The sequence below is a fragment of the Oncorhynchus kisutch genome, linkage group LG2, assembly GCF_002021735.2.
Source record: "Oncorhynchus kisutch isolate 150728-3 linkage group LG2, Okis_V2, whole genome shotgun sequence".
Lineage (NCBI taxonomy): Eukaryota > Metazoa > Chordata > Actinopteri > Salmoniformes > Salmonidae > Oncorhynchus > Oncorhynchus kisutch.
Window position 1 is genome coordinate 36056058 of NC_034175.2, and position 24321 is coordinate 36080378.

General features: G+C 42.4%; 1 protein-coding gene across 1 annotated transcript in view; it reads left to right on the top strand.

Moving 5' to 3' along the window:
- The window catches only part of spegb (striated muscle enriched protein kinase b), a 123971-nt gene that overhangs the window by 21072 nt on the left and 78578 nt on the right, over positions 1-24321 (top strand). The window contains exons 2-6 of the mRNA XM_020453670.2: positions 14554-14640; positions 17743-17800; positions 20238-21880; positions 22054-22197; positions 22495-22677. Coding sequence (XP_020309259.1) covers positions 14554-14640; positions 17743-17800; positions 20238-21880; positions 22054-22197; positions 22495-22677 — 2115 coding nt within the window. The remainder of the gene's footprint in view (positions 1-14553; positions 14641-17742; positions 17801-20237; positions 21881-22053; positions 22198-22494; positions 22678-24321) is intronic.

The window sequence follows — 24321 nt, forward strand, 5'->3', positions numbered from 1 at the left end:
AAAAAAAAAAGTGGAAAAAGTCAAGGGCTCTGAATACTTTTTGAAGGCACTGTAGGCAGTAGGCAATACATTTCTAGGTTCAGATGACATGGAGACGATAAGAGGTTGTCAGTTTGATCCACTTGCAGGGATTATTATTCTCACAATCTGGCAATGTTCTTATTCACAGAGCACCTATGTTGAGGGCAGAGATAAAAAAAAAAAAGTTTTAAATTTAATTTCCTGCAATTCCACACATTTTGCCATTGAGCCCAGAGAACATTCAGCAGTTTTATAGAAAATGTAATGCAATTTTACTCATTTTGCCATGGGGCAGAGAGAAATCTCTGACCTACAGTACATTTTTAGATTGGTAGTTAGTCTAGCCAGCTATCTAAACGTGTAGTAATCATAGCCGAATACTGACCGGACACGCAGGACACATGCCCAGGGGCCCTGACCTCCAGGGTGCCCCCATTGACTTTGTTAGTCATTTTCACTCAGATATCATATTAACATGATATACAGTTAAAGCCCTAACCTCAATCCTATAGAACATATTTTTGGCAGAATTGAAAAAGCTTGTGCAAGCAAGGAGGCCTACAAACCTGTCTCAGGAATGGGCCAAAGTTCACCTAACTAATTTGGCAAAGGACCTAACTGTCAACAAGTTGAATGACTGACATAACAAGAGAAACTGCTGATGCACAAACAAATTTCGAAACTGCACCTCGTATTCTACTATTCTCAATACTAAGTTGAGACCCCGAAGGAGTTCTTAAATTTATATTTTAGGGTCGACCCCCTAGTGGCCAAGGGCCCTAACCGGCCGCTTATGTCGCTTATGCCTGGAGCTGGCCCCGATATGACCATTGTTTACTTTCCACAATCTCAGGATTTTTTTTTCTTCATAAGTTCTCTATCTAATACATGCTAGATAAGAATGAAGAGGGTGGATAATGTAACCTATTGATCAGGTACTATAGCAGTTTGTTTTATTGCCCTTCTCTCTCATGACTTGCTGTGTGTGAGGACTAAAATGACCAGTCAAGTATGTTGGCCCTATGTTGGCAGGTCACTCTGTATGTCTGTAATTTTGGAAAATGTAACAGGAGCCCTTAGCTGCGCTTCTCGCTTCTGGAAGCATGTTCCAGAGTGTCCCGGGACAGCAGAGTGGTCATGATAGCTCTGCGTCATTAAAGCCTGCTGGCACTGTCGTCATATCCCCCAGACTTTCTATTCAACAGCTGTAGGCTACAATCCCTGCCGACCTCTCTAAAAAGGTCCCCTTAGGCATCCTGAGAGAAAACATATTACTCTCCGCTCGCTCACTCACTTACTAATCTCTCACATGTTGCATCATACAGCACCAAAAATGCATATGAGCAAAGGAAATTATATTATCCCTCTTATTATATAATTATAACAGCAAAACATTTACTGTATTATATTTATGCATTCTAATACTGTTTAACATGGCATTAAATCACTTTTTGTTTCTCCTTTCAGAAAACTGGCAACTCAAAGCAGCCATTTGGATCATCCACTCATGGTGTGTTCGGAGTTAGCAATAACAGGTTACTAGAACACATTACCTATGGAAGCTACAGGTAACTGCCAAAATAATGGAAACACTTGATTAAATGAGGGATACAAAGTATATTGAAATCAGTTGCTTCCACACAGGTGTGATTCCTGAGAGATTTAAGCAATTAACATCCCATCATGCTTAGGGTCAAGTATAAAAATGCTGGGCAGGCCATTATTTTGGCTATGCCCCCATAGGATGACAATGCCCCCATCCACAGGGCACGAATGGTCACTGAATTATTTGATGAGCATGAAAACAAATCAAATCAAATTTATTTATATAGCCCTTCGTACATCAGCTGATATCTCAAAGTGCTGTACAGAAACCCAGCCTAAAACCCCAAACAGCAAGCAATGCAGGTGTAGAAGCACGGTGGCTAGGAAAAACTCCCTATAAAGGCCAAAACCTAGGAAGAAACCTAGAGAGGAACCAGGCTATGTACGAATGGTCACTGAATTATTTGATGAGCATGAAAACAATGTAAACCATATGCATTGGCTGCCTCAGTCACCAGATCTCAACCCAAATGAACCCTTTTGGGAGATTCTGGAGTGGTGCCCGAGAGAGCGTTTTCCAACACCTTCAACAAAAAGCGAATTAACTTATTATATAAATTGCACCTATGATTTAATTTTTTACGTATCGTCAATCAGAACTGTAGTATAGTATAAGTATGTTAATTCTGTTGTAAACTAATTAATCTCGTACTCAAAACAAGTCTAACCAATCAGATGAACATCAAACGATCATTGAGTTCCAATCCATCTCAAGCAGTGAGCTTTGAGCATCTAATCCTCCCATGTTGAGGTGGAGAACATCTCATGAGAGCTGCTGGGTTACCGATGACTCAGTGGAGTCTGATCTATTCTGAGCTGTAACCGTGACTTGGTGTGGTGGAGCTGTATGTTGAGAGTGTTTGGCATTCTGAACTCAGTGGTGCTGTAGAGATGTTCAGGTGGTGTAAATGATGATGCAGTTGAGTACAGCTTAGCTGAAGGTTATGTTCAGTGAGTGGTTGTGTTCTGAGTTGTACTCTTTGGCTGTGAGCCACAAAACATTTTGCAACCTACAATGAAGTCATGTCCAATGTTTCACTCTGTCTTGCATGAGGTAGTTTTAATCACTGCTCTTTGACTCTTAGCTCAAATTCAGAATGCTTGTCTTGTTTGAATAGACAAGAAGAAGTATGATTCACTCATGATAGCCAAACTGACTCAACCGATTCACAATAATTAATTGCTCCAAAATAATGATTTCAAAGTTTTCCGTGCATCCTTTACTGTGTTTGAGGTAAAGAATTACAGCATTGTGTTGAACCGTTTTTCCAACTTCACCTCTCTTCCCTTACAAAAATGTATTTGTGGCAGCAAACTTCCTGCAAGTTTGTGGCAAATTTGCTGCAAAATAAATAGTGTGCCTCAAAATGTTGCCAGAAGTTTGCAAAGGTTGCGTGAGTGTCTTATTAATTAATTTATTTATTTATTAATTTAACTTCCTAATAAACATGAACATTTTATTAGCTAAATGATGCAAAGTATTTTTTTAAACATTTATTTAACCAGGCAAGTCAGTAAAGAACACATTCTTATTTACAATCACAGCCTACCCCGGCCAAACCCTAAGCCGTACAATTCTGGGCCAATTGTGCACCACCCAATGGGTCTCACAATGATAGCCAGTTGTAATACAGCCTGGAATCAAACTAGGGTCTGTAGTGACGCCCCTAGCACTGAGATGTAGTGACTTAGACCGTTGCGCCACTCCGGAGAATAGGTAGCAATGCAATGTATTATGGGATAGAGTGAAACACATTTTGTTGATACCAGTTTCAATCTGTCAGTCACTGACCGGCTAGGGTTTAGCTAGCTAACGTTAGCTATCATATTTGTTGCAAAAATACAGATGGAGGTCACGTGTGCTCCCTCTCCGGCCTCTAGGGCACTAGGATGCTCGTTATAGCGCACACCTGTCACCATCGTTACGTGTACCTGCGAGTCGTCAGACTTACCTGGACTCACCGAAGGGAAGCATTAGTTTGTTTGTTTTTTCGGTGGGAATGACGTTGGGTGCAGAAGCTGCTACAGGCTCTCATACCTCAAACAGATCACCAGGCTCCCTTGCCTCAGCTGGATTGCCTGGCTCCCCTGCTATAGCCAGTTCGTCTGGCTTTCATGCCTTCACTGGATCGCCAGGCTCCCTTGTTTCCACCGGCTCATCAGGATCTCATGCCTCAGCCGGATCGCCAGGCTCCCCTAACTCTGTCAGGTTCCCGCACCCTAGCCGGTGACAGGTTCCCACGCATCAGCAGGGGTGACCGGTCGGCTCCTGATCCCCGGGATCGTCCCTTTGGTTGGCGTCCTGCGGCTGGAGCCGTACACGCCGGGGAGGGGGTACCTTCATGTACCTTCATGTATGCTCTCTCCGGCGCTCTAGGTCGCCATGCTCCCGCGTCTCAGCCAGACTGACAGGTACCCCCGCGCCTCAGCAGAGGTGACCGGTCCACTCCTGATCTCTGGGATCGTAATTTTGGTCGGCGTCATGCGCCTGGAGCCGCGTGTCGGGGAGGGGGTACTGTCACGTGTGCTCCCTCTCTGACCTCTAGGTCACCAGGCTGCTCGTTATGGTGCACACCTGTCACCATCGTTACGTGCACCTGCACATTGTCAGACTCACCTGGACTCCATCACTTCCCTGATTACCTTCCCTATATATGTCACTTCCTTTCATGTCTGTGTGCTGTTAGTGATTCTTATTTTGTATTATGCTCCGTTTATTTAATTTAAACACTTACTCCCTGAACTTGCTTCCCGACTCTCAGTGCACATCGTTACAATGGAGGCCTTCAATCAAACTGAGGGCAGAGAAATATGTGCGCCCCAGACAGGTCAAAGTTTTTTGTATGCATGCGATGTAAGTTACATTTAAAAAATGCTGGGTTGTTTGGATGACCCAATTGCTGGGTTGCATGCATTAGGTCAATAGTTGGGTTGTTGGTCCTGGGTTATGGTTGGCTTATGGATATTTGATCCAGCCAGCAACTTAATTCTCCCGCCACGAGCTCGTGAAGTCCACTAGAACGTGAGCAAGTGTCGCGATGTGGCAAGCTACAAGTCTTCTAGTTCTAGTGCGACTGAGTGACTGACTGAGTGGAAAACGGCTTACGATATTTCGTGTTTTGGCTGACTGAAAACAGTGAAAATGGTAAGTAACAAACTTTACGAATTATGAATGTGATGGTCATTCAGGTTAAATAGGTTGTCCTATCATAATTAGATAGTTAGCTTGAGCGTTAGATAGCGACCATTAACTAGCTAGTTAGCCATTTTCAATGGTAATATCTCTGGCTGTGGAAGCTAACGTTAGCCTGTGTTGTCGCTGAATATAGCTAAATATCAATTTGTTTGTTGACCTAGCTAACTATGCCAGTGTCTGTAATGGTAGCTAGCTAGCTACCTAATCTAGCTAAGTCTGACACGTCTTCTGGACAGTCTCAGACACTGTTTCACTTGTTAGCTAAGTTAGCTGGCTAGCTAGCTAAATTACCATAGCTAGATTTTACTTATTCTCCATCTGTTAATTTAACCAAGCGGTTTGGCAGGATTATTTTATGCTTGCATGCTGATTGAGTTATCTAGCGTTACTGTACTTACTGGTTTTCAATGGTTTCTGACAGTGGCAGCTTTAGTCGGACTTTGAGGAGGATGGATGCAAATTCTGTTAGCTAACTACATCTGATGTAGCCCAGTTAGTATAGCTAGGTAGCTAACCATTAAAAAAAATATATGTATATTTCCGTACTTAAATGCAAAGGTCTAAGACAATGGACAACTTTGTAAAGGATACGCTGAATGAGTGGAACCTGGCTTCTTTGATTCGAAAGTTTGAGTGTAAGTAAAACTGAGAAATTCCTTTTTGAGAGTGGGGGCAGAGCTTTTGGGGGGTAGGGGATTTTCACTGACCCTGTGTTAAACAGCATCTAGGTCTTCCATATTGCCATTGATAACCAATATTACAACTTTAATGGAAACTTGAAAGACTTAACTACATCGTAGTTCAACTACATACAACTACATTCAATACTGCCTTGCACACTCTTGCCTGCATTTCAACCAACTCTATAAGGCTATAAGCAAAGAAGAAAATGCTCACCCAGAAGTGGCGCTCTTAGTGGCCGGGTACTTTAATGCAGGGAAACTTAAATCAGTTTTACCAAATTTTAACCAGCATGTTACATGTGCAACCAGGGGAAAAACAATCCTAGACCACCTTTACTTCACACACAGAGATGCATACAAAGCTCTCCCCCTGCCCTCCATTTGGCAAATCTGACCATAATTCTATCCTCCTGATTCCTGCTTACAAGACAAAACTAAAGCAGGAAGTACCAGTGACTCGATTAATACGGATGCTACACTACAGGACTGTTTTGCTAGCACAGAATGGAATTATGTTCCGGAATTTATCCAATGGCATTGAGGAATACACCACCTCAGTCATCGGCTTCATCAATAAGTGCATCGATGACGTCATCTCCACAGTGACTGTACGTACATATCCCAACCAGAAGCTATGGATTACAGGCAACATCTGCATCACGCTAAAGGCTAGAGCTGCTGCTTTCAAGGAAGATGGATGACTGTGTGATAACGCTCCCGGTAGCCGACGTAAACAGTACCTTTAAGCAGGTCAACATTCACAAAGCCGCTGGGCCAGACGGATTACCAGGACTTGTACTCAAAGCATCCGCGGACCAACTGTCAAGTGTCTTCACTGCCATTTTCAACCTCTCCCTGACCGAGTCTGTAATACCTACATGTTTCAAGCAGACCACCTGGAAGCAAAGGTAACCTGCCTAAATTATTACCGCCCCGTGGCACTCACGTCTGTAGCCATGAAGTGCTTTGAAAGGCTGGTCATGGCTCACATCAACAGCATCCTCCCGGACACCCTAGACCCACTCCAATTCACATACCGGCCCAACAGATCCACAGATGATGAAATCTCAATCACACTCTACACTGCCCTTTCCCACCTGGACAAAAGGAACACCTACCTGTATATGAGAATGCTGTTCATTGACTATAGCTCAGCGTTCAACACCATAGTGCCCACGAAGCTCATCACTAAGCTAAGGACTTTGGGACTAAACACCTCCCTCTGCAACTGCATCCTGGACTTCCTGAGAGGCCGCACTCAGGTGGCGAGGGTAGTCAACAACACATCTGCCACGTTGATCCTTAACACCGGGGCCCTTCAGGGGTGTGTCCCCTCCTATATTCCCTGTTCACCCTCGACTGTGTGGCCAAACACGACTCCAACACCATCATTTAAGTTTTGCTGAAGACAAAACAGTGGTAGGCCTGATCACTGACAACGATGAGACGGCCTATAAGGAGTAGGTCAGAGAACTGGCAGTGTGGTGCCAGGACAACAACCTCTCCCTCACTGTGAGCAAGACTAAGAAGATGATCGTGGACTACAGGAAAAGGAGGGCCGAACAGGCCCCCATTAACATCAACAGGGCTGGCATGGAGCAGGTCAAAAGTTTCAAGCTCCTTGGTGTCCACATGACCAACAAACTATCATGGTCCAAACATACTAAGACAGTCATGAAGAGGGCACGACAAAACCTCTTCACCCTCAGGAGACTGAAAAGATTTGGCATGGTCCTCAGATCTTAAAGGTTCTACAGCTGCACCATTGAGAGCATCCTGACCGTTTGCATCACCGCCTGGTATGGCAACTGCTCGGTTTCTGACTGTATGGCGCTATAGACGGTAGTGAGAACGGCCCAGTACATGGGGCCAAGCTTCCTGCCATCCAGGACCTATATAATAGGCGGAGTCAGAGGAAAGCCCATACAATTGTCAGATACTCCAGTCACCCAAGTTATAGACTATTTTCTCTGCTACCGCACGGCAAGCGGCACCGGAGCACCAACTCTAGGACCAAGCGGCTCCTCCACAGCATCTACCCCCAAGCCATTAGACTGCTGAACAATTCATAAAATCGCCGCTGGACAATTTACATTGACCCCCCCCCCTCTCCCTTTTGTACACTGCTGCTATTCGCTGTTTGTTTGTTACCTATGCATAGTCACTTCGCCCCCACCTACATGTACACATTACCTCAACTAGCCTGTACCCCGGCACACTGACTTAGTTCCGGTGCCCCCTGTATATAGCCCCTTTATTGTTATTCTTATTGTGCTACTTTTATTATTACTTTTTATTTTAGTAAATATTTTCTTCTTCTTGAACTGCACTGTTGATTAAGGGCTTGTATGTAAGCATTTCACGGTAAAGTCTACACTTGTTGCATTCGGCGCATGTGACAAATAAAGTTTGATTTGATCTGGCTGATCTAGGGTGTAGCCATTAGTCCAACAGTTGAAAATGAGAGTTTCTATTGGACAAATTCAGGTATGTTTATCCCTGTTTTATACATGTGGTGGGTCTAATCCTGAATGCTAATTGGTTAAAAGTGCATTGCAGCCGGTATCTATTCCATAAGTTACCACCGGCTAAATCTATGATGTTAAAATGCCTATTTACACTGTTCCATGTGACTGCGCAATCCATTGTCATATCAACCCAGGCAGGGAAGTTATAAACTTGATCTTCACTATACGTATTATCTCACATTTCTTTTAGATTAACATGTAGTTTTCAACAGCAGAGATTTGTATAAGCCTTGCTGTCTGTCTCTCAGACAAATGCAACGTTGTTTCAATATTCAAATTCAATCTCGAACTGTCCCATAGTAATGAACGTGTAGGGTCGGGAGTCGGACAAGAGAGGGGGGCAGGCAGCGTTTCTCAGCCAGTATAAATCATGAATCAGCTTGCACAATTTTTATGGATATATACAAAGAAATGGCAATTGAATAAAGGTAAAAATTAAACAAAGTGCAGCTACTTTGCAGTCTTTCCAGCTTCAGTTTGATGCGATTGTGTTTGCTGTGTTGTTGACTAGCTCTTCTAAAACAACAGTGTCCTAATGAGAGAGCACATTTTCCATGCCAGGCAAAATAGTGCCTCATTAGCTCATTGTTATGGATGTATCCAAATAAATGTCACTAGAAAACAGCTTAAACAAATGCAGCTACTGTTGTTATTCTGGCTACACTGTTTGACGTGATTGTAAGTTAGCTGTAGTTTGCTAGCTAGCATGCAAGGGACAAGAATGTTGCCAGCCAGTATGGCATATGGAACATTTAGAACGAACGACTGGGTCGTGTCTCTGGCAATTGAACCAACAGAACGAGCGACCAACCGGCTTGGGTAGAAACCCTAGATTTGTTTCTGGAGTAAATCTTGTGGAAGGATGAAATAGTATGAATAAATTATCACTCCCTGCAGATTTCCCAGCAGGAAGCTAGGCGTTTGAACCGATTAACTGCAGGTAATCAGCCTGCCTTTCTACCCTGAAGCTACTGCCGCCCCTATTAAATGTTGCTCTTTCCTCACTCCCTTTCCTTTGTTCAACCATTTGACCTGGCTTATCAACCCTTCCCTCCTCAAAGTATGTAGTTCATAAATGTGGATGAAACTATCGCTTAAAAGCTCCCTCCTAGCGGTTAAGCGCTTTAGGCCAGTAACCAAAAGGTCGCTGGTTCAAATCCCAAGAAATGCTCTCGCTTTTGGACAATTACACTATAGCCTGAAGTTAAAGAACATGAGACTTACAAGCTTTGAGTATTCTGTAAACACCACCTTTTTTATACACAAGGGGAGGTCCTTGGCGGACACACATGAACACATAGGACTGTGGACACACCCAGCGACACACCAAGCTTGAGCAGTAGCCTGGTCTTCCCAGGTATACTGTATGTTGAAATGTGTGTATTTTGTTAACAGATTGTTAAAAGGAATTTATAATTAATTTATTACTTTCCTTTCCAGTCCTCATATTCTAAAATGTAATGATTTCCATCTAAGAGGTTGGGACCAATATGCTTGAGTAACTGCACCAGGCAGAGGTAACCAGACCCTACCCATTTGTTTGGGTGCTTGGGGACTGATCACAGGTGTTTACAGTCATTAGTGGACAGGCACTGGAGCAAGGTACATCGCTTGGGATACTGGATGTGTGCTTCAAGTCCTATTATGTGTTTGATATCAACTTTACCAGACTGTGTGCTCCAGCATGGTAAGTACTACAGACCAGTGTATCAGCTGTCAGGAACAGAATCCCTGCAGTAAGACTGTTGCGAGCTTGTCTTTTAGTCATGCTTAGTCCATGTCCTTAGTAGAGTGACCTTCAAAATGTAATTTTGTACACCTGTTCTCTGTGTAACATTGTTTTGACTCAACCCAAATGTAGACCATTATTGTATGGCAAAACAGCAGGATGTGTGTGTGCTGTCACCTAAGATAGCTGAAGTGTGTTAGTGAATATGCTAATCTATTGATTAGCTCTGGCACTGTCTGATAGGCAGATCTGTGTGCGTAACACTTAAGACAGTCTCACGGATGCATGCTTTGTTTTTCCTCGGATTGCAATCCGAGCGTGCACATGAAGTTCAGTTGAGGCTTTAGTCTGTTTGGTTAATGAAATAATATAAATCTATTTTAATAATCAATCCTAGCTCATGAAATTACAAATACTTAGACAATAGGGCTTTGTTTCAATTTGCTATTTAAAGAAATATATATATTCTTGTGCGTTGTGGACAATTCTCTGCTGTGATGTATATGTTCTGAAATGCAGGCAATAGAAATAAATATTTGACATTCAACATTGTATCTTGATTGTGTGTCGGAAAAGTAGAGAGTGGTATGGTAGAAAAGGTAAATATGTATGTAACATTGAAATTAGGATTACACTGAAAATAACCCAAGGATTACATTAAAAAATTACCCAGCTGCTGGGTCAATCCCCTAACCCAACACTCCGGGTTGTTTTAACCCAGGATTATAGTCTAATTTACCCAGCAGCTGGGTCAAGAGCTCAACCTGAGGCAATGGGTTAGAAGCACAACCCAAACCCGCTGGATTTAATTAACCCAATGTTGCTTAAATCCAATATTTACCCAGCACTGGGTTGTTGAAATGATCCAAATTGGGTTATTTTTAACACAGCATAGTTAATATTGGAAAAATAATATGAATTGCCATATTAGGCATTACTCAATTTCTACCTGCCAAAATAAAAAAAAATCGGTATCCTAATTTAGTTTTGGTTTTATGATCGTTTCAGTGCATGCATTCAACAAGCTTTGGACTTCTACAGGGCCGCCATCTTCAACAAGGCAATAGCTCTGAACTGGGTTAAATTTTAGTTTTAATTGTTAAAATGTTGGAAATTATCTTTTAAAGTTCCATAAAATAATAGCAAAATGGTTTTCTAATGATCAATTAGCCTTTTAAAATTATAAACTTGGATTAGCTAAAACAATGTGCCATTGGAACACAGGAGTGATGGTTGCTGATAATGGGCCTCTGTACGCCTACGTAGATATTCCATAAAGAATCTGCCGTTTCCAGCTACAATTGTCATTTAGAACATTAGTAATGTCTACACTGTATTTCTGATCAATTTGATGTTATTTTAATGAAAATGTGCTTTTCTTTCAAAAACGAGGACATTTCTAAGGATTTTAATTGGATCATCCTGTTGCAGAAGAACCTTCCTACATTGCAGGAAGTGTAAAACTTGTAATGTATTTGAGGTTTAAAAAGGATTATGAAGTTTGTCATTCCACTGAAATTTCAGACTTGGTTTTCCCTTACAAAAAATGTATCAACCCCAACAAAACTGTCCATTAAATATAATTCACATTTCCTGTTGCTGCAGTATTGTTATCCTGCTGGAGCAAATTGGCTCAAATTAAGATCCTACACCTGTATATAGTGTCGCTTAATTCCTGGAGATTAAAATGAATTCCCTAGTTTTTCCGGAAATCCCGGTTGGAGGATTCCCGGAATCTGGAGTGAATAAAGAGGAAATCTGGTTTCCTACAACCAGGATTTCTAGAAAACCAGGGAATTTATTGAAAGTTCCAGGAATTTTGCAACCCTACCTGGATCTGTGACAATAAAACACACCCCTGAGAGCAAACATTGAATTCTGACCATAGTTTCATTTTGACACCTGATTTGTTTATTTTACCAATAGCTATTTTTTTCTTCTCTATGTCAAGTTGGTATTTCCTATTGCAGTGTTTCAAAATACACTGCTCAAAAAAATTAAGGGAACACTAAAATAACACATCCTAGATCTGAATGAATTAAATATTCTTATTAAATACTTTTTTCTTTACATAGTTGAATGTGCTGACAACAAAATCACACAAAAATTATCAATGGAAATCAAATGTATCAACCCATGGAGGTCTGGATTTGAAGTCACACTCAAAATTAAAGTGGAAAACCACACTACAGGCTGATCCAACTTTGATGTAATGTCCTTAAAACAAGTCAAAATGAGGCTCAGTAGAGTGTGTGGCCTCCACGTGCCTGTATGACCTCCCTACAATGCCTGGGCATGCTCCTGATGAGGTGGCGGATGGTCTCCTGAGGGATCTCCTCCCAGAACTGGACTAAAGCATCCGCCAACTCCTGGACAGTCTGTGGTGCAACGTGGCATTGGTGGATGGAGCGAGACATGATGTCCCAGATGTGCTCAATTGGATTCAGGTCTGGGGAACGGGCTGGCCAGTACATAGCATCAATGCCTTCCTCTTGCAGGAACTGCTGACACACTCCAGCAACATAAGGTCTAGGATTGTCTTGCATTAGGAGGAACCCAGGGCCAACCGCACCAGCATATGGTCTCACAAGTGGTCTGAGGATCTCATCTCGGTACCTAATGGCAGTCAGGCTACCTCTGGCGAGCACATGGAGGGCTGTGCGGCCCCCCAAAGAAATGCCACCCCACACCATGACTGACCCACCACCAAACCGGTCATGCTGGAGGATGTTGCAGGCAGCAGAACGTTCTTCACGGCATCTCCAGACTCTGTCACATGTGCTCAGTGTGAACCTGCTTTCATCTGTGAAGAGCACAGGGCGCCAGTGGCGAATTTGCCAATCTTGGTGTTCTCTGGCAAATGCCAAACATCCTGCACGGTGTTGGGCTGTAAGCACAACCCCCACCTGTGGATGTCGGGCCCTCATACCACCCTCATGGAGTCTGTTTCTGACCATTTGAGCAGACACATGCACATTTGTGGCCTACTGGAGGTCATTTTTCAGGGCTCTGGCAGTGCTCCTCCTGCTCCTCCTTGCACAAAGGCGGAGGTAGCGGTCCTGCTGCTGGGTTGTTGCCCTCCTACGGCCTTCTCCACATCTCCTGATGTACTGGCCTGTCTCCTGGTAGCGCCTCCATGCTCTGGACACTGCTGACAGACACAGCAAACCTTCTTGCCACAGCTCGCATTAATGTGCCCTCCTGGATGAGCTGCACTACCTGAGCCACTTGTGTGGGTTGTAGACTCCGTCTCATGCTACCACTAGAGTGAAAGCACCGCCAGCATTCAAAAGTGACCAAAACATCAGCCAGGAAGCATAGGAACTGAGAAGTGGTCTGTGGTCACCACCTGCAGAACCACTCCTTTATTGGGGGTGTCTTGCTAATTGCCTATAATTTCCACCTGTTGTCTAATCCATTTGCACAACAGCATGTGAAATGTATTGTCAATCAGTGTTGCTTCCTAAGTGGACAGTTTGATTTCACAGAAGTGTGATTGACTTGGAGTTACATTGTGTTGTTTAAGTGTTCCCTTTATTTGTTTGAGCAGTGTAAATTCCTGGGTGACTTCTCAGGGGGTGCACAATTTTTCCTCAGGTTCAGCGCTAATACACCTGATTCAACTAATCAAGAGCTTAGTGTTTAGTTAAATCAGGTGTGTTAGTTCTGGGCTATAAATGCGTTGAATCATATACAATTGTTAAAGTGAAAATTTGACATGAGTGGAAGTTAAGATTCACCCCTTAGCTTTAAAATGGAATGTCATGCAACATCATACGTTATCTGTTAGTGTTGGGGGGAATGGATTTACTTAAATTTTGCAATATCATTTTGGATGATATTATATACAGGAGATACTTTGACTCTGAGACATTTTCATTTTTTGGGTAGATAGCTTTATAGCTAGCGCTAGTCGGCTGTACCTGCGCCAAAACTCCAGTAATTTTCATCTTATAGCTTGTTCTCATATTCTTTTTAATTCAATAATGACCCAACGTGTTCAGCACTTTTATTTCCATGACTGATCAAAAGTATTTTTCTCAATCTCTTTCTTGTCTCTCTGCACCAGGCATATGCTGAGTATACAAAACATTAAGACCACCTGCTCTTTCCATGACAGACTGAACAGGTGAATCCAGGTGAAAGCTATCATCCCTAATTGATGTCACTTGTTTAATCCACTTCAATCAGTGTAGATGAAGGGGAGGAGACCGGTTAAAGAAGGATTTGTAAGTCTTGAGACATGGATTGTGTATGTGTGCCATTCATAAGGTGATTAACCTTTGAACAGGTTATGGTAGTAGGTGCCAGGCACACCAGTTTGTGTCAAGAACTGCAAAGCTGCTGGGTTTTTATGCTCAATAGTTTCCCGTGTGTATCAAGAATGGTCTACCACCCATTGGACATCCAGCCAACTTGGCACAACTGTGGGAAGCATTGGAGTCAACATGGGCCAGCATCCCTGTGGAATGCTTTCGACACCTTGTAGAGTCCATGCACCGATGAATTGAGGCTGTTCTGATGGCAAAAGGGGAGTGGGTGCAACTCAATATTAGGAAGGTGTTCCTAATGTTTGGTATACTCAGTGTATCATGAGCAATATGTTTGGAACATCAAATAAAATTGCAATAAAATCGCAGTATCGAATCGCTTACATATTGAACTGTGAGGATCATGAGAATTTCAAAAGATATCATATTGGCATCTAATTATTGTGATAATGTTGTATCATGAGGCCACATCAGTCCACAGTGATTTGAGTCAAATAACTTTTCCTTCTCCCTCTTTCAGACTCAGAGACCACAGAAGACGAAGGTGGAGACCCCATTGAGACTAAAGAAGGAAGCAGAGGTCTTCAGGACCAGGCTATGCATGCAGGTATGGTGTCTTTTCCAAACATCCCTGTCTCAAATGCATGAAGGATAATGTATGAAACATCAACAGTTTCATGTGTGTAACTGTTACACATTGTCAAATACAGTGCCTTGCAAAAGTATTCACCCTCCTTGCCATGTTTCTTATTTTGTTGCATTACAACCTGTAATTTAAATAGATTTTTATTTGGATTTTATGTAAAGGACATACACAAAACAGTCCAAATTGGTGAAGTGAAATGAAAATAAAAACTTATTTCAACCCCCTCCCAACAAAAAAAAACTGAAAAGTGGTGCGTGCATATGTATTCACCCCCTTTGCTATGAAGCCCCTAAATAAGAACTGGTGCAACCAATTACCTTCAGAAGTCACATTAGTGAAATAAAGTCCACCTGTGTGCAATCTAAGTGTCACATGATCTGTCACATGATCTCAGTATATATACACCTGTTCTGAAAGGCCCCAGAGTATGCAACACCACTAAGAAAGTGGCACAATCAAGACCAAGGAGCTCTCAAAACAGGTCAGGGACAAAGTTGTGGAGAAGCACAGATCAGGGTTGGGTTATAAAAAAAATATCCAAAACTTTGAACATCCCACGGAGCACCATTAAATACATTATAAAAAAATGTAAAGAATCTGGCACCCCAACAAATATGCCAAGAGAGGGCCGCCCACCAAAACTCATTGACCAGGCAAGGAGGGCATTAATCAGAGAGGCAACAATGAGATCAAAGATAATCCTGAAGGAGCTGCAAAGCTCCACAGCGGAGATTGGAGTATCTGTCCATAGGACCATTTTAAGCCGTACACTCCACAGAGGTGGGCTTTACAGAAGAGTGGCCATAAAAAAGCCATTGCTTAAAGTGTTCACCAAAAGGCATGGTGGAGACTCCCGAAGCATATGGAAGAAGGTACTCTAGTCAGATGAGACTGAAATTTAGCTTTTTGGCTGTCAAGATAAATGCTATGTCTGGCGCAAACCCAACACCCCATGACCCCGAGAACACCATCCCCACAGTGAAATATGGTGGTGGTGGCAGCATCATGCTGTGGGGATGTTTTTCATTGGCAGGGACTGGAAAACTGGTCAAAATTGAAGGTGATGGATGGCGGTAAATACAGGGCAATTCTTGAGGGAAACCTGTTTGTCTTCCAAAGATTTGTTCACCTTCCAGCAGGACAATGACCCTAAGCATACTGCTAAATCAACACTCAAGTGGCTTATGGGGAAACATTTAAATGTCTTAGAATGGCCTAGTCAAAGCCCAGACCTCAATCCAATTGAGAATCTGTGGTATGACTTAAAGATTGCTGTACACCAGCGGAACCCATCCAACTTGAGCAGTTTTGAGCTGGAGCAGTTTTGCCTTGAAGAATGGGCAACAATCCCAGTGGCTTGATGTGCCAGGCTTATAGAGACATACCCCAAGAGACTTGCAGCTCTAATTGCTGCAAAAGGTGGCTTGACAAACTATTGCTTTTGGGTGGGGGTGTGAATAGTTATGCACGCTCAAGTTTTCTTTTTTTTTTGTCATTTCTTGCTTGTTTCACAATAAAATATATGTTCCATCTTCATAGTGGTAGGCATGTTGTTTAAATCAAATGATACAAATAATAATAATAATCCATTTTAATTCCAGGTTGTAAGGAAACAAAATAGGAAAAATGCCAATAGGGGTGAATACTTTCACAAGCCACTGTACACCACATGACAAAAAGTATGTGGACACCTACTCATCGAACATCTCTTTCCAAAGTCATGGGCATTAATATGGAGTTGGTCCCCCTTTGCTGCTATTACAGCCTCCACTCCTTTGGGAAGGCTTTCCAATAGATGTTTGAACAGTGCTGCGGGGACTCGTTTCCATTCAGCCACGAGCATTAGTGAGGTCGGGCACTGATGTTGGGCGATAAGGCTTGGCTTGCAGTCGGCATTCCAATTCATCCTCCTTGGTGTTCATTTGGGTTGATGTCAGGGCTCTGCGCAGGCCAGTCAACTTTCCCACACCGATCTCGGCAAACCAATTCTGTATATACCTTGTTTTGTGCACGGGGGCCTTCCCCAAACTGTTGCCACAAAGATGGAAGCACAGAATCGTCTAGAATGTCACTCCAGAGAACGTGTTTCCACTGCTCCAGAGTCCAATGGCAGAAAGCTTTACACCACTCCAGCCGGCGATTGGCATTGCGCATGGTGATCTTAGGCTTGTGTGCAGCTGCTCGGCCATGGAAACCCACTTCATGAAGCTCCCGACGAACAATAATTGTGCTGACGTTGCCTCCAGAGGCAGTTTGGAATTCAGTAGTGAGTCTTGCAACCGACGACAGGTGATTTCTTTTTTTACACGCTACGTGCTTCAGCACTCGGCAGTCCTATTCTGTGAGCATGTGTAGCCTACCACTTCGCGGCTGAGCCGTTATTGCTCCTAGGAATTTCCACTTCATAATAACAGCACTTACAGTTAACCAGGGCAGCTCTAGCAGGGCAGAAATTTGACGAATTTACTTGTTGGAAGGGTGGCATCCCTTGACGGTGCCACATTGAAAGTAACTGAGCTCTTCAGTAAGCCAATGTTTGTCTATGGAGATTGCATGGCGGTGTGCTGTCAACAGCAGGTGTGGGTGAAATAGCCGAATCCGAAGGGGTGTCCACATACTCTAGTGTACATTCTAGACATTTGTTTGCTTGATTGAAAGGTATTGCCTCAAATATTATATTTTGTGGACTTTATAATCATCACATTCTCTGCACCAGATAGCTGAATATAATTTATGCCATGAGTTGGGTTCATAGAATTGTCTGTATAGAAAGGAAAATTACAATTTTATTTACATGGGTGCTATGGATTTGAATAGGAGCATTGCTCTTTATAAATCCAGGGCTAAGGCATATTTATCCTATCTGTTACTGACAGTTGTAGGTCTTGTGTGCTTATATGTAACTCTTTTTTGCATGTCTGAAGGTTATATCTGAGTCAGCCTTTGTTATCTTAACTATGCCAACTGAGGTACCGGATTATTTCAAGTAGAAAGTAATGACTGAACTATAGGCTCAACACACAATATTATACAGTAATTCTGTCATATTTTATCTTGCCACAGGGGACAGAATGATGGACAGCTGGGGCGAAGAACTTCAAACCACCTCCAAGCCCGCCAGGCAAGCAAACAGTGTGTAGCAAGCACAAAGGGGTCAATTCTGTGATTGGGGCACCATATGTTAATCTAACCCGGCCAGTAGGGGAGTCCAATGACAGTCTGTCTTTAGCTAGCGGTTACTAGGACAGCAGGTTCAGTATCTATAAATGGACACTCAAACCATACTCCTTTAGGTTAACATTACCAAGAAGCCTGGATAATACACTTAGGAAAGAATAAAAGATTAAAGCACAACAAATACAACACAAGTAAATAACTGTTTTTCAGTTGACTTACTAGTATACTGTGCAACACATAATAATGCTTTAAGAAGTGGAATGTTGCCCCTGTGAAAACTCCCACTTGAGAAACTATGAAGTTACCGGGATGTGTATTAATTTGCTGTCACCACATGACTGGAGGGGCAGGTGATGTACTGAGCAGGATCACTCAAGAGTATGTATTATTTGAGTAACTGTAAGAACAGATTTCACTACTGACTAGTAAACATTCCTTAAAGACGCAATCTGCGATTGATACGTTTTGGGACTTTTGTATTAAAAATGTACTCTCAAATTGTTGTTCAATTTCAGCTAGTAGCTTTGAAAGTGGTACTCACAAGCCAAAACAGGTCCCTGTTTTTGTGTGTAATTTGTGTGATATGTTACAAATACAATTTGTACGGCTTAAGATCCTAGAGTGCATCTTTAATTATATACATGTATACCCTTCAAACACAACTCTGGCCCTCGAAGCCAGTTCCACTGCATTTTTTCATTGTTCCCCTCTAATTAGGGACTGATTTAGACCTGTGACACCAGGTGGGTGAAATGAATTATCAGGTAAAACAGAAAACACGCAGGCTCTGGCCTCGTAGGGTAAGAGTTGAATGCCCCTGATATATTTCCATTGATTCTTAAAGAGTATAACTTGTAAATTATTCATGAGCTTAGTTCAATTGTCGTACCCCATCAGAACCCAAAATAAAATGTAATTGTAAACAAACACTGTATTGCCTCAAACCATGGTTAAAACTATCATTAAGATCTCATGGATGGTCCGTCCTTGCGTCCATAGCTCTGTCTATGAGTTTGAGAGTGGTTACATTACTCCAGCCCCATCCCTTAGCTGTTTACCAAATCAGTGGTGGGGTGGCCCACTTTGTTATGGTTGAACTGCAGATTGCCAGTTTAAGCATCAACTTGCTTTCTGGCCTTTATTCAGATTAATTCTCATTTTGGCTTACGCTTTCCTTCGACTCCCCCAGAGCGCAATTCTTTTTCTCAATTTTGACCCATCATTCATTGAATGAAAAGAAAGAAAGTGGCCAAATGTTTGATGCAAGCAAGCAATCAGGTACTGTACTCCAAACATTTCAAATTTTGGAGCATTGCCTTGCTTTGTTTGGACTTCACATGGGTGCACTGCGTGGCTATACAAACTATGGTTGAATATTTTCCCGAGAATAAATCCCTTTTCTCCCGGGTTACCCGGTATTTCCAGACAAAACCAGAGGTTTCATTCAAAAGCATTATAAAGCATATACATAGGCCTATGTATGTATTTGATTAGAATAAAAAATTATGTCCAGCAAGCTATACTAGGCTAGCTTTTCCTGCATGGGACTCCAAGAGCTATGGAGTGTTTTTTAATAAGGAGAGAGGCCAGCGGAGCACAAGTGTGTGCGTATTAGTCAAGAGACAGAGGCTATAAGTTAGAAGCTTTGAATGGAGTTAATGGAGAGAGAAACACTGCGAGAGTGCTCCTGCGTGCACTGATTTAAAGCAGCGATATTTGAGTGATTTGGTCTTTATATTACTGCGGCAGACTATGCTGCAGAAAATGTAGGCCTACCTGTCACAAGAAAAAAAGTTACCATGATGAGATGATAGGTCTACATGCATTGTGAACTGTGCTCCATACTGAGATGGGCTGTCTGTCCCCACCCTGAGCATTGATGATTCATCATGCAGAGGCTGTAGAGAAGACAGATTTAGACATTGCATATACTGTCATTTAACAGTTCCATTTCATACCATGCTCTTCATTTAAATCATTTATTATAATTTACTGGTTTCTTGCAGTTCTTTTTCCTGGGAAAAGGGAGTGGTTTTGGGTGGTAAACTGGGTCCCCGCCATTCAACACTGATACAAACTACCATCCAGAGCACTGTTTGCAATTCATTGTATGTGTGAGGTATCACTGACCCCTTTGGTTCTTTTCTGGTTGTTATGCATGCAGTTGTTGAATAGATAATTTTCTGAATGCCATGCATGCTGTTTGCAATCTTATGAACAAACGAACAGAATGATGTTTGACGTCTTTTGTTTCATTTACAGTGTAATTACATTGAAATATTTCAATTATATAATTATGTATGATAGTCCTAACATTACTCACACTGGCTCATGCATCATTTAGAACTCTTTAACATATATTTTCCAATATTTTTTTTCAGGAGCCAATCAGAAGAGTTTTTGAGGGAATCTCCCCAACAAGTCTTCTCACCCGCCTCACCAAAAATGATCAAACGCCCATCCACTTCTCCAATGCCAAGCCGCTCAGGTTCGGCACCAAACACACCCCTCACCCCCCGAAAGAAAGTTGTTGTGCCAACAGACTACCAAGACACTGTCCCTGGTGAATTTGAGGAGAAGGTGAAACATCCAAAATCATCAGCCATGTCTCTAAGCAGTACTCAGGACTCCCGTCCTCAGACGCCAGTCAGTGTCAGTGAGTACTCTCGCAAGGAATACCAAACTAGGCCATCCCCCAAACTGACCAGAGCAAGCTCCAAGATCTTTGAGAAGGTGCGTGGTTTTGAAGAGCGAAGGCGAAGTTATGATCATGAAGGCTCCATCTCGGGACGGTCCTGGGCCGGGTTCAATCGTGCCGGGTCCGTCGACTCAGACGATGGAGGGAGCCGGTTGGGCATCTCCAGAGAGAGTTCGAGGGAAGACCTACGAGAGGCTCTGAAGGAGGACGCTGCCGAACGGAGGTCTATGTTCAGACAGAGGGCTGCATCCTTGGAGGACTGCAGGCCCCGTACCACCCAGAAGGTCCAGGAAATCGAGAACAAGTTCACTGAAGAGCTTCAACGAATCAAGAAGCTTGTGGGTAAACCTCACATGAAGAAGTCCTTCTCCACCGAGCAGCTCTCGCTCAGGGCTAGTGGCAGGCAGCCTTTGAGGAAGATTGAGCCCCTCCCACCTCAAATTCTCCAGAAGCTCCAGGAACGGGAACGGGCCCAGCACGAGAAGCAGCAGAAAGAGATGGAACAGCCCAAAGAAGTAGTGCCACCAAAATCACCACGACTACAGCTACAAGAACAAGCACGGCAGGGGCAGCCTTCGCCCCAAACCCAAGAGATTGACCGACACTCCATGAGTAGCATAACATACAGTAGATTGGGAGAAGTAGCTGCCACTCCAGAATCTATGCAACTGGCTGACTTACCGGGACAGAGGCCAACAAGACAGGTAAATCAAGCCAGTCTTGTCAGGGAGATCCTTCAGAGGTCTCCATCACCAGCAAAGATGCAGATGCAGAGGGCTTACAATCCATCGGCAAATCACCAACAGCAGGCAGAGTCACCAAGCAGAAATGTTGTCGAGATGACGCTACACAAAGTTGAACGCAGGCCAGAAAGCCCTCTTGTTCAGAGGATATATTGTATTCAAGAATCACAGGACAACCAAGAATCTCCTGTGCAAAAGTCCCGAAAGGAAGAATCGCCAGGAACAAAAATACCTGTAGATGTAGCATTAAGAAAAGTAGAGGATAGACCAGAAAGTCCATTGGTACAGAGAACGCCAACCGTTGTACAAGAGCGTATAATCCAGCATCCGCAAAAACCTCCACGGCAGGCTACCTCTTCTGCAAATGTTCCAGTTTCCCCATCTGAGGAGAAAATGGAAGTGGAGTTGATCAAGCCAGCCCCCAAGCTAATCATACCTACCATCATTGTCGAGGAAGAGCCCATGGAAGATGAAGTTCCTCTTGAGACTGACAGGTCTAAGAAGGCAACCAATTCGAAAGAAGGTCAAACACAGAAGACCAGGGGGAAGGGTCGCCGCAGTAGTCCCATGTCTCCAGAGTTAGGTGGGAATTATTTTCAATCTGTCTTTATTTATCAAAATGAAAATGTATGTTGTGTATATTAGAGGCTTGTATCTTATTTTCCTTGTCTTTGCAAAGTTCAATTCTCATTGGTATTCCTTAGTTCTGAACACAGCCATGAATGTCTTTGTAATTACGTTTTGTAATTTGTGCAGATTCTTCAGACGACTCTTACGTGTCTGCTGAAGAGGACCCCTTGGAGGCCCCTATGTTTGAGTTTCCTCTTAAGGACACTGTGGTAACTGCTGGTACTGAGGTCCTGCTGAGAGTCATCATTGCTGGCATGCCTCCCCCAGAAGGCAAGCTATCTCTATGTATCACTTTATAACAAAGTTTATATCCAGAACCTAAAAGGGATCATCAGCTGCCCCCATGGCAGAACCTTTGATGAACCCTTTTGGGATCAAGGTTGAACCCTTTCCAACCCAAAAGGATTTCTCGTTGAAAGGGTTCTCCAATGGGGACGGCCGAAGAACCATTTTGGAACTCTTTTTTTCTAACAATGTAGTCACCAGTTTCACTCCAGTTTGTTGAGCACAAATTATTTTATATATTTTATATCGCCTCAACTCTTATTTGTCTGTGTCCACATCTAGTTACCTGGAGGAGAGACAATATCAAAATCCCAAACAGCTTAAACTATGGGATCAAAGTGGAGGGAGAGCGTTATTCACTTTTCATCAAATGTGCAAAACCAAGTGATGCTGGAACGTACTGTGTGACAGCTGCCAATGAGGCTGGGAAAACATCTAGCAGTGCCACACTTTCGATCAAACCAGGTAAGCATGAGTTGCAACATTGCATTGGTTGAGTCACCCTTCACTTAAAGTTTTCTTAATAATACCTTGTTGTTATTACTAAACAAGAAGTAGTACTGAAGGTTAGAGACCTTCTGATTTACCCGCCCTTACCTTGAACCTTATGTCTGCTTAATGTCCTTGTACTGGAGATTGTAGCCTGAGCTTTAGCCTTTGGGAATTGCACCTGACTTTTCCTAACCTTTGCATTCTACACTCTTAGAAAAAATGTGCTGTCTAGAACCTAAACTTGGTTCTTTGGCTATAAGAACACTTTTTGAACCTTTTTTTCAGATGGGTGTAAGTCATTTGGATATTTCAGAAAAGTGAATTAAAGGATGATGTGGACATTTTTGTCACTCCACTGACCCGTGTGTCATTGTCATTGTTATTTGCCCTGCCATTTCAAAAGGATGTACATTGTTATTTCCTTCTTCATAAAGCTATTTCCTCATTTCTCCTCACCCACTCATAACCTCCCTCTCTCTCTTCCTCCCTCTCTCCAAAATGCGTTCAAGCAATATATTCCAGTTGAGCCAACTCAATAAGTTGAGTAGTTACCATAGCAACTAATAGGCTAAATTGAACCAATAAATTGTTAAGACACACTGGTTTCATTGCAATATGAATCCACTGTTAAGATATGACGCAAGTAACATCTTGTCTAGGGTAAATTACATCATGAACTTGTTTGTTAAACATAGGCTAGTTAAAGTATAAATTCAACCATCAAACACTTTCAGTTCATTATTGCATCTAGAACCTATCTTACTCAAATGAGAAACGTAGACCCTTTTGCCCCCAGAGCCATCAAGATGGTCATATTCTCTACAGTGTACAAATGAATGAGAATATGAATGCTTGTATTTGAGAGAGAGAGAGAGAGAGAGAGAGAGAGAGAGAGAGAGAGAGAGAGAGAGAGAGAAGCCTTAACACCTGAGATTAACAATAAAACACTCATGATAATGCTAACAAGCACACATTATAGTACATGATTTGTCATGTGTACTTTAAAAACTATTTTGTTTATGAAATACATATTTATGAATAGTTCATATATAGTTTATTACTGCTTTTTATAAAACTGATGAAAGATATTTAAGCCATGTCATACTTATGAATTGAAATACTTGTTAGCCTATACATATTGATTTTTTTATATAAGTAATTATGAAATACCTGTTTATTAGTGGTAATACATACAAGACACACTGTAATGGGGCGTCAGGTAGCCTAGTGGTTAGAGCGTTGGATTTGTAACCGAAAGGTTGCAAGATTGAATCGCTGAGCTGACAAGGTACAAATCTGTCGTTCTGCCCCTGAACAAGGCAGTTAACCCACTGTTTCTAGGCCGTCATTGAAAATAAGAATCTGTTCTTAACTGACTTGCCTAAATAAAGATAAAATAATTTTTCAAAAATATTATAAAGTGTTGCAGAATATTCCAAATAAGTTTTAGGAACAAATTAATTACTCATCCTTCAGCCATGGTTTTGTTTGGTATTTCTTCCTATATGCAACGCTACTCTTTTTTTAGATGTCACATTATGGGCATTCAAGTCACATTTAGTGTTTTGGCATACTGTTGGTGTAAGAGGAGGCCTTTTCACAGCATTGACTTTTTAC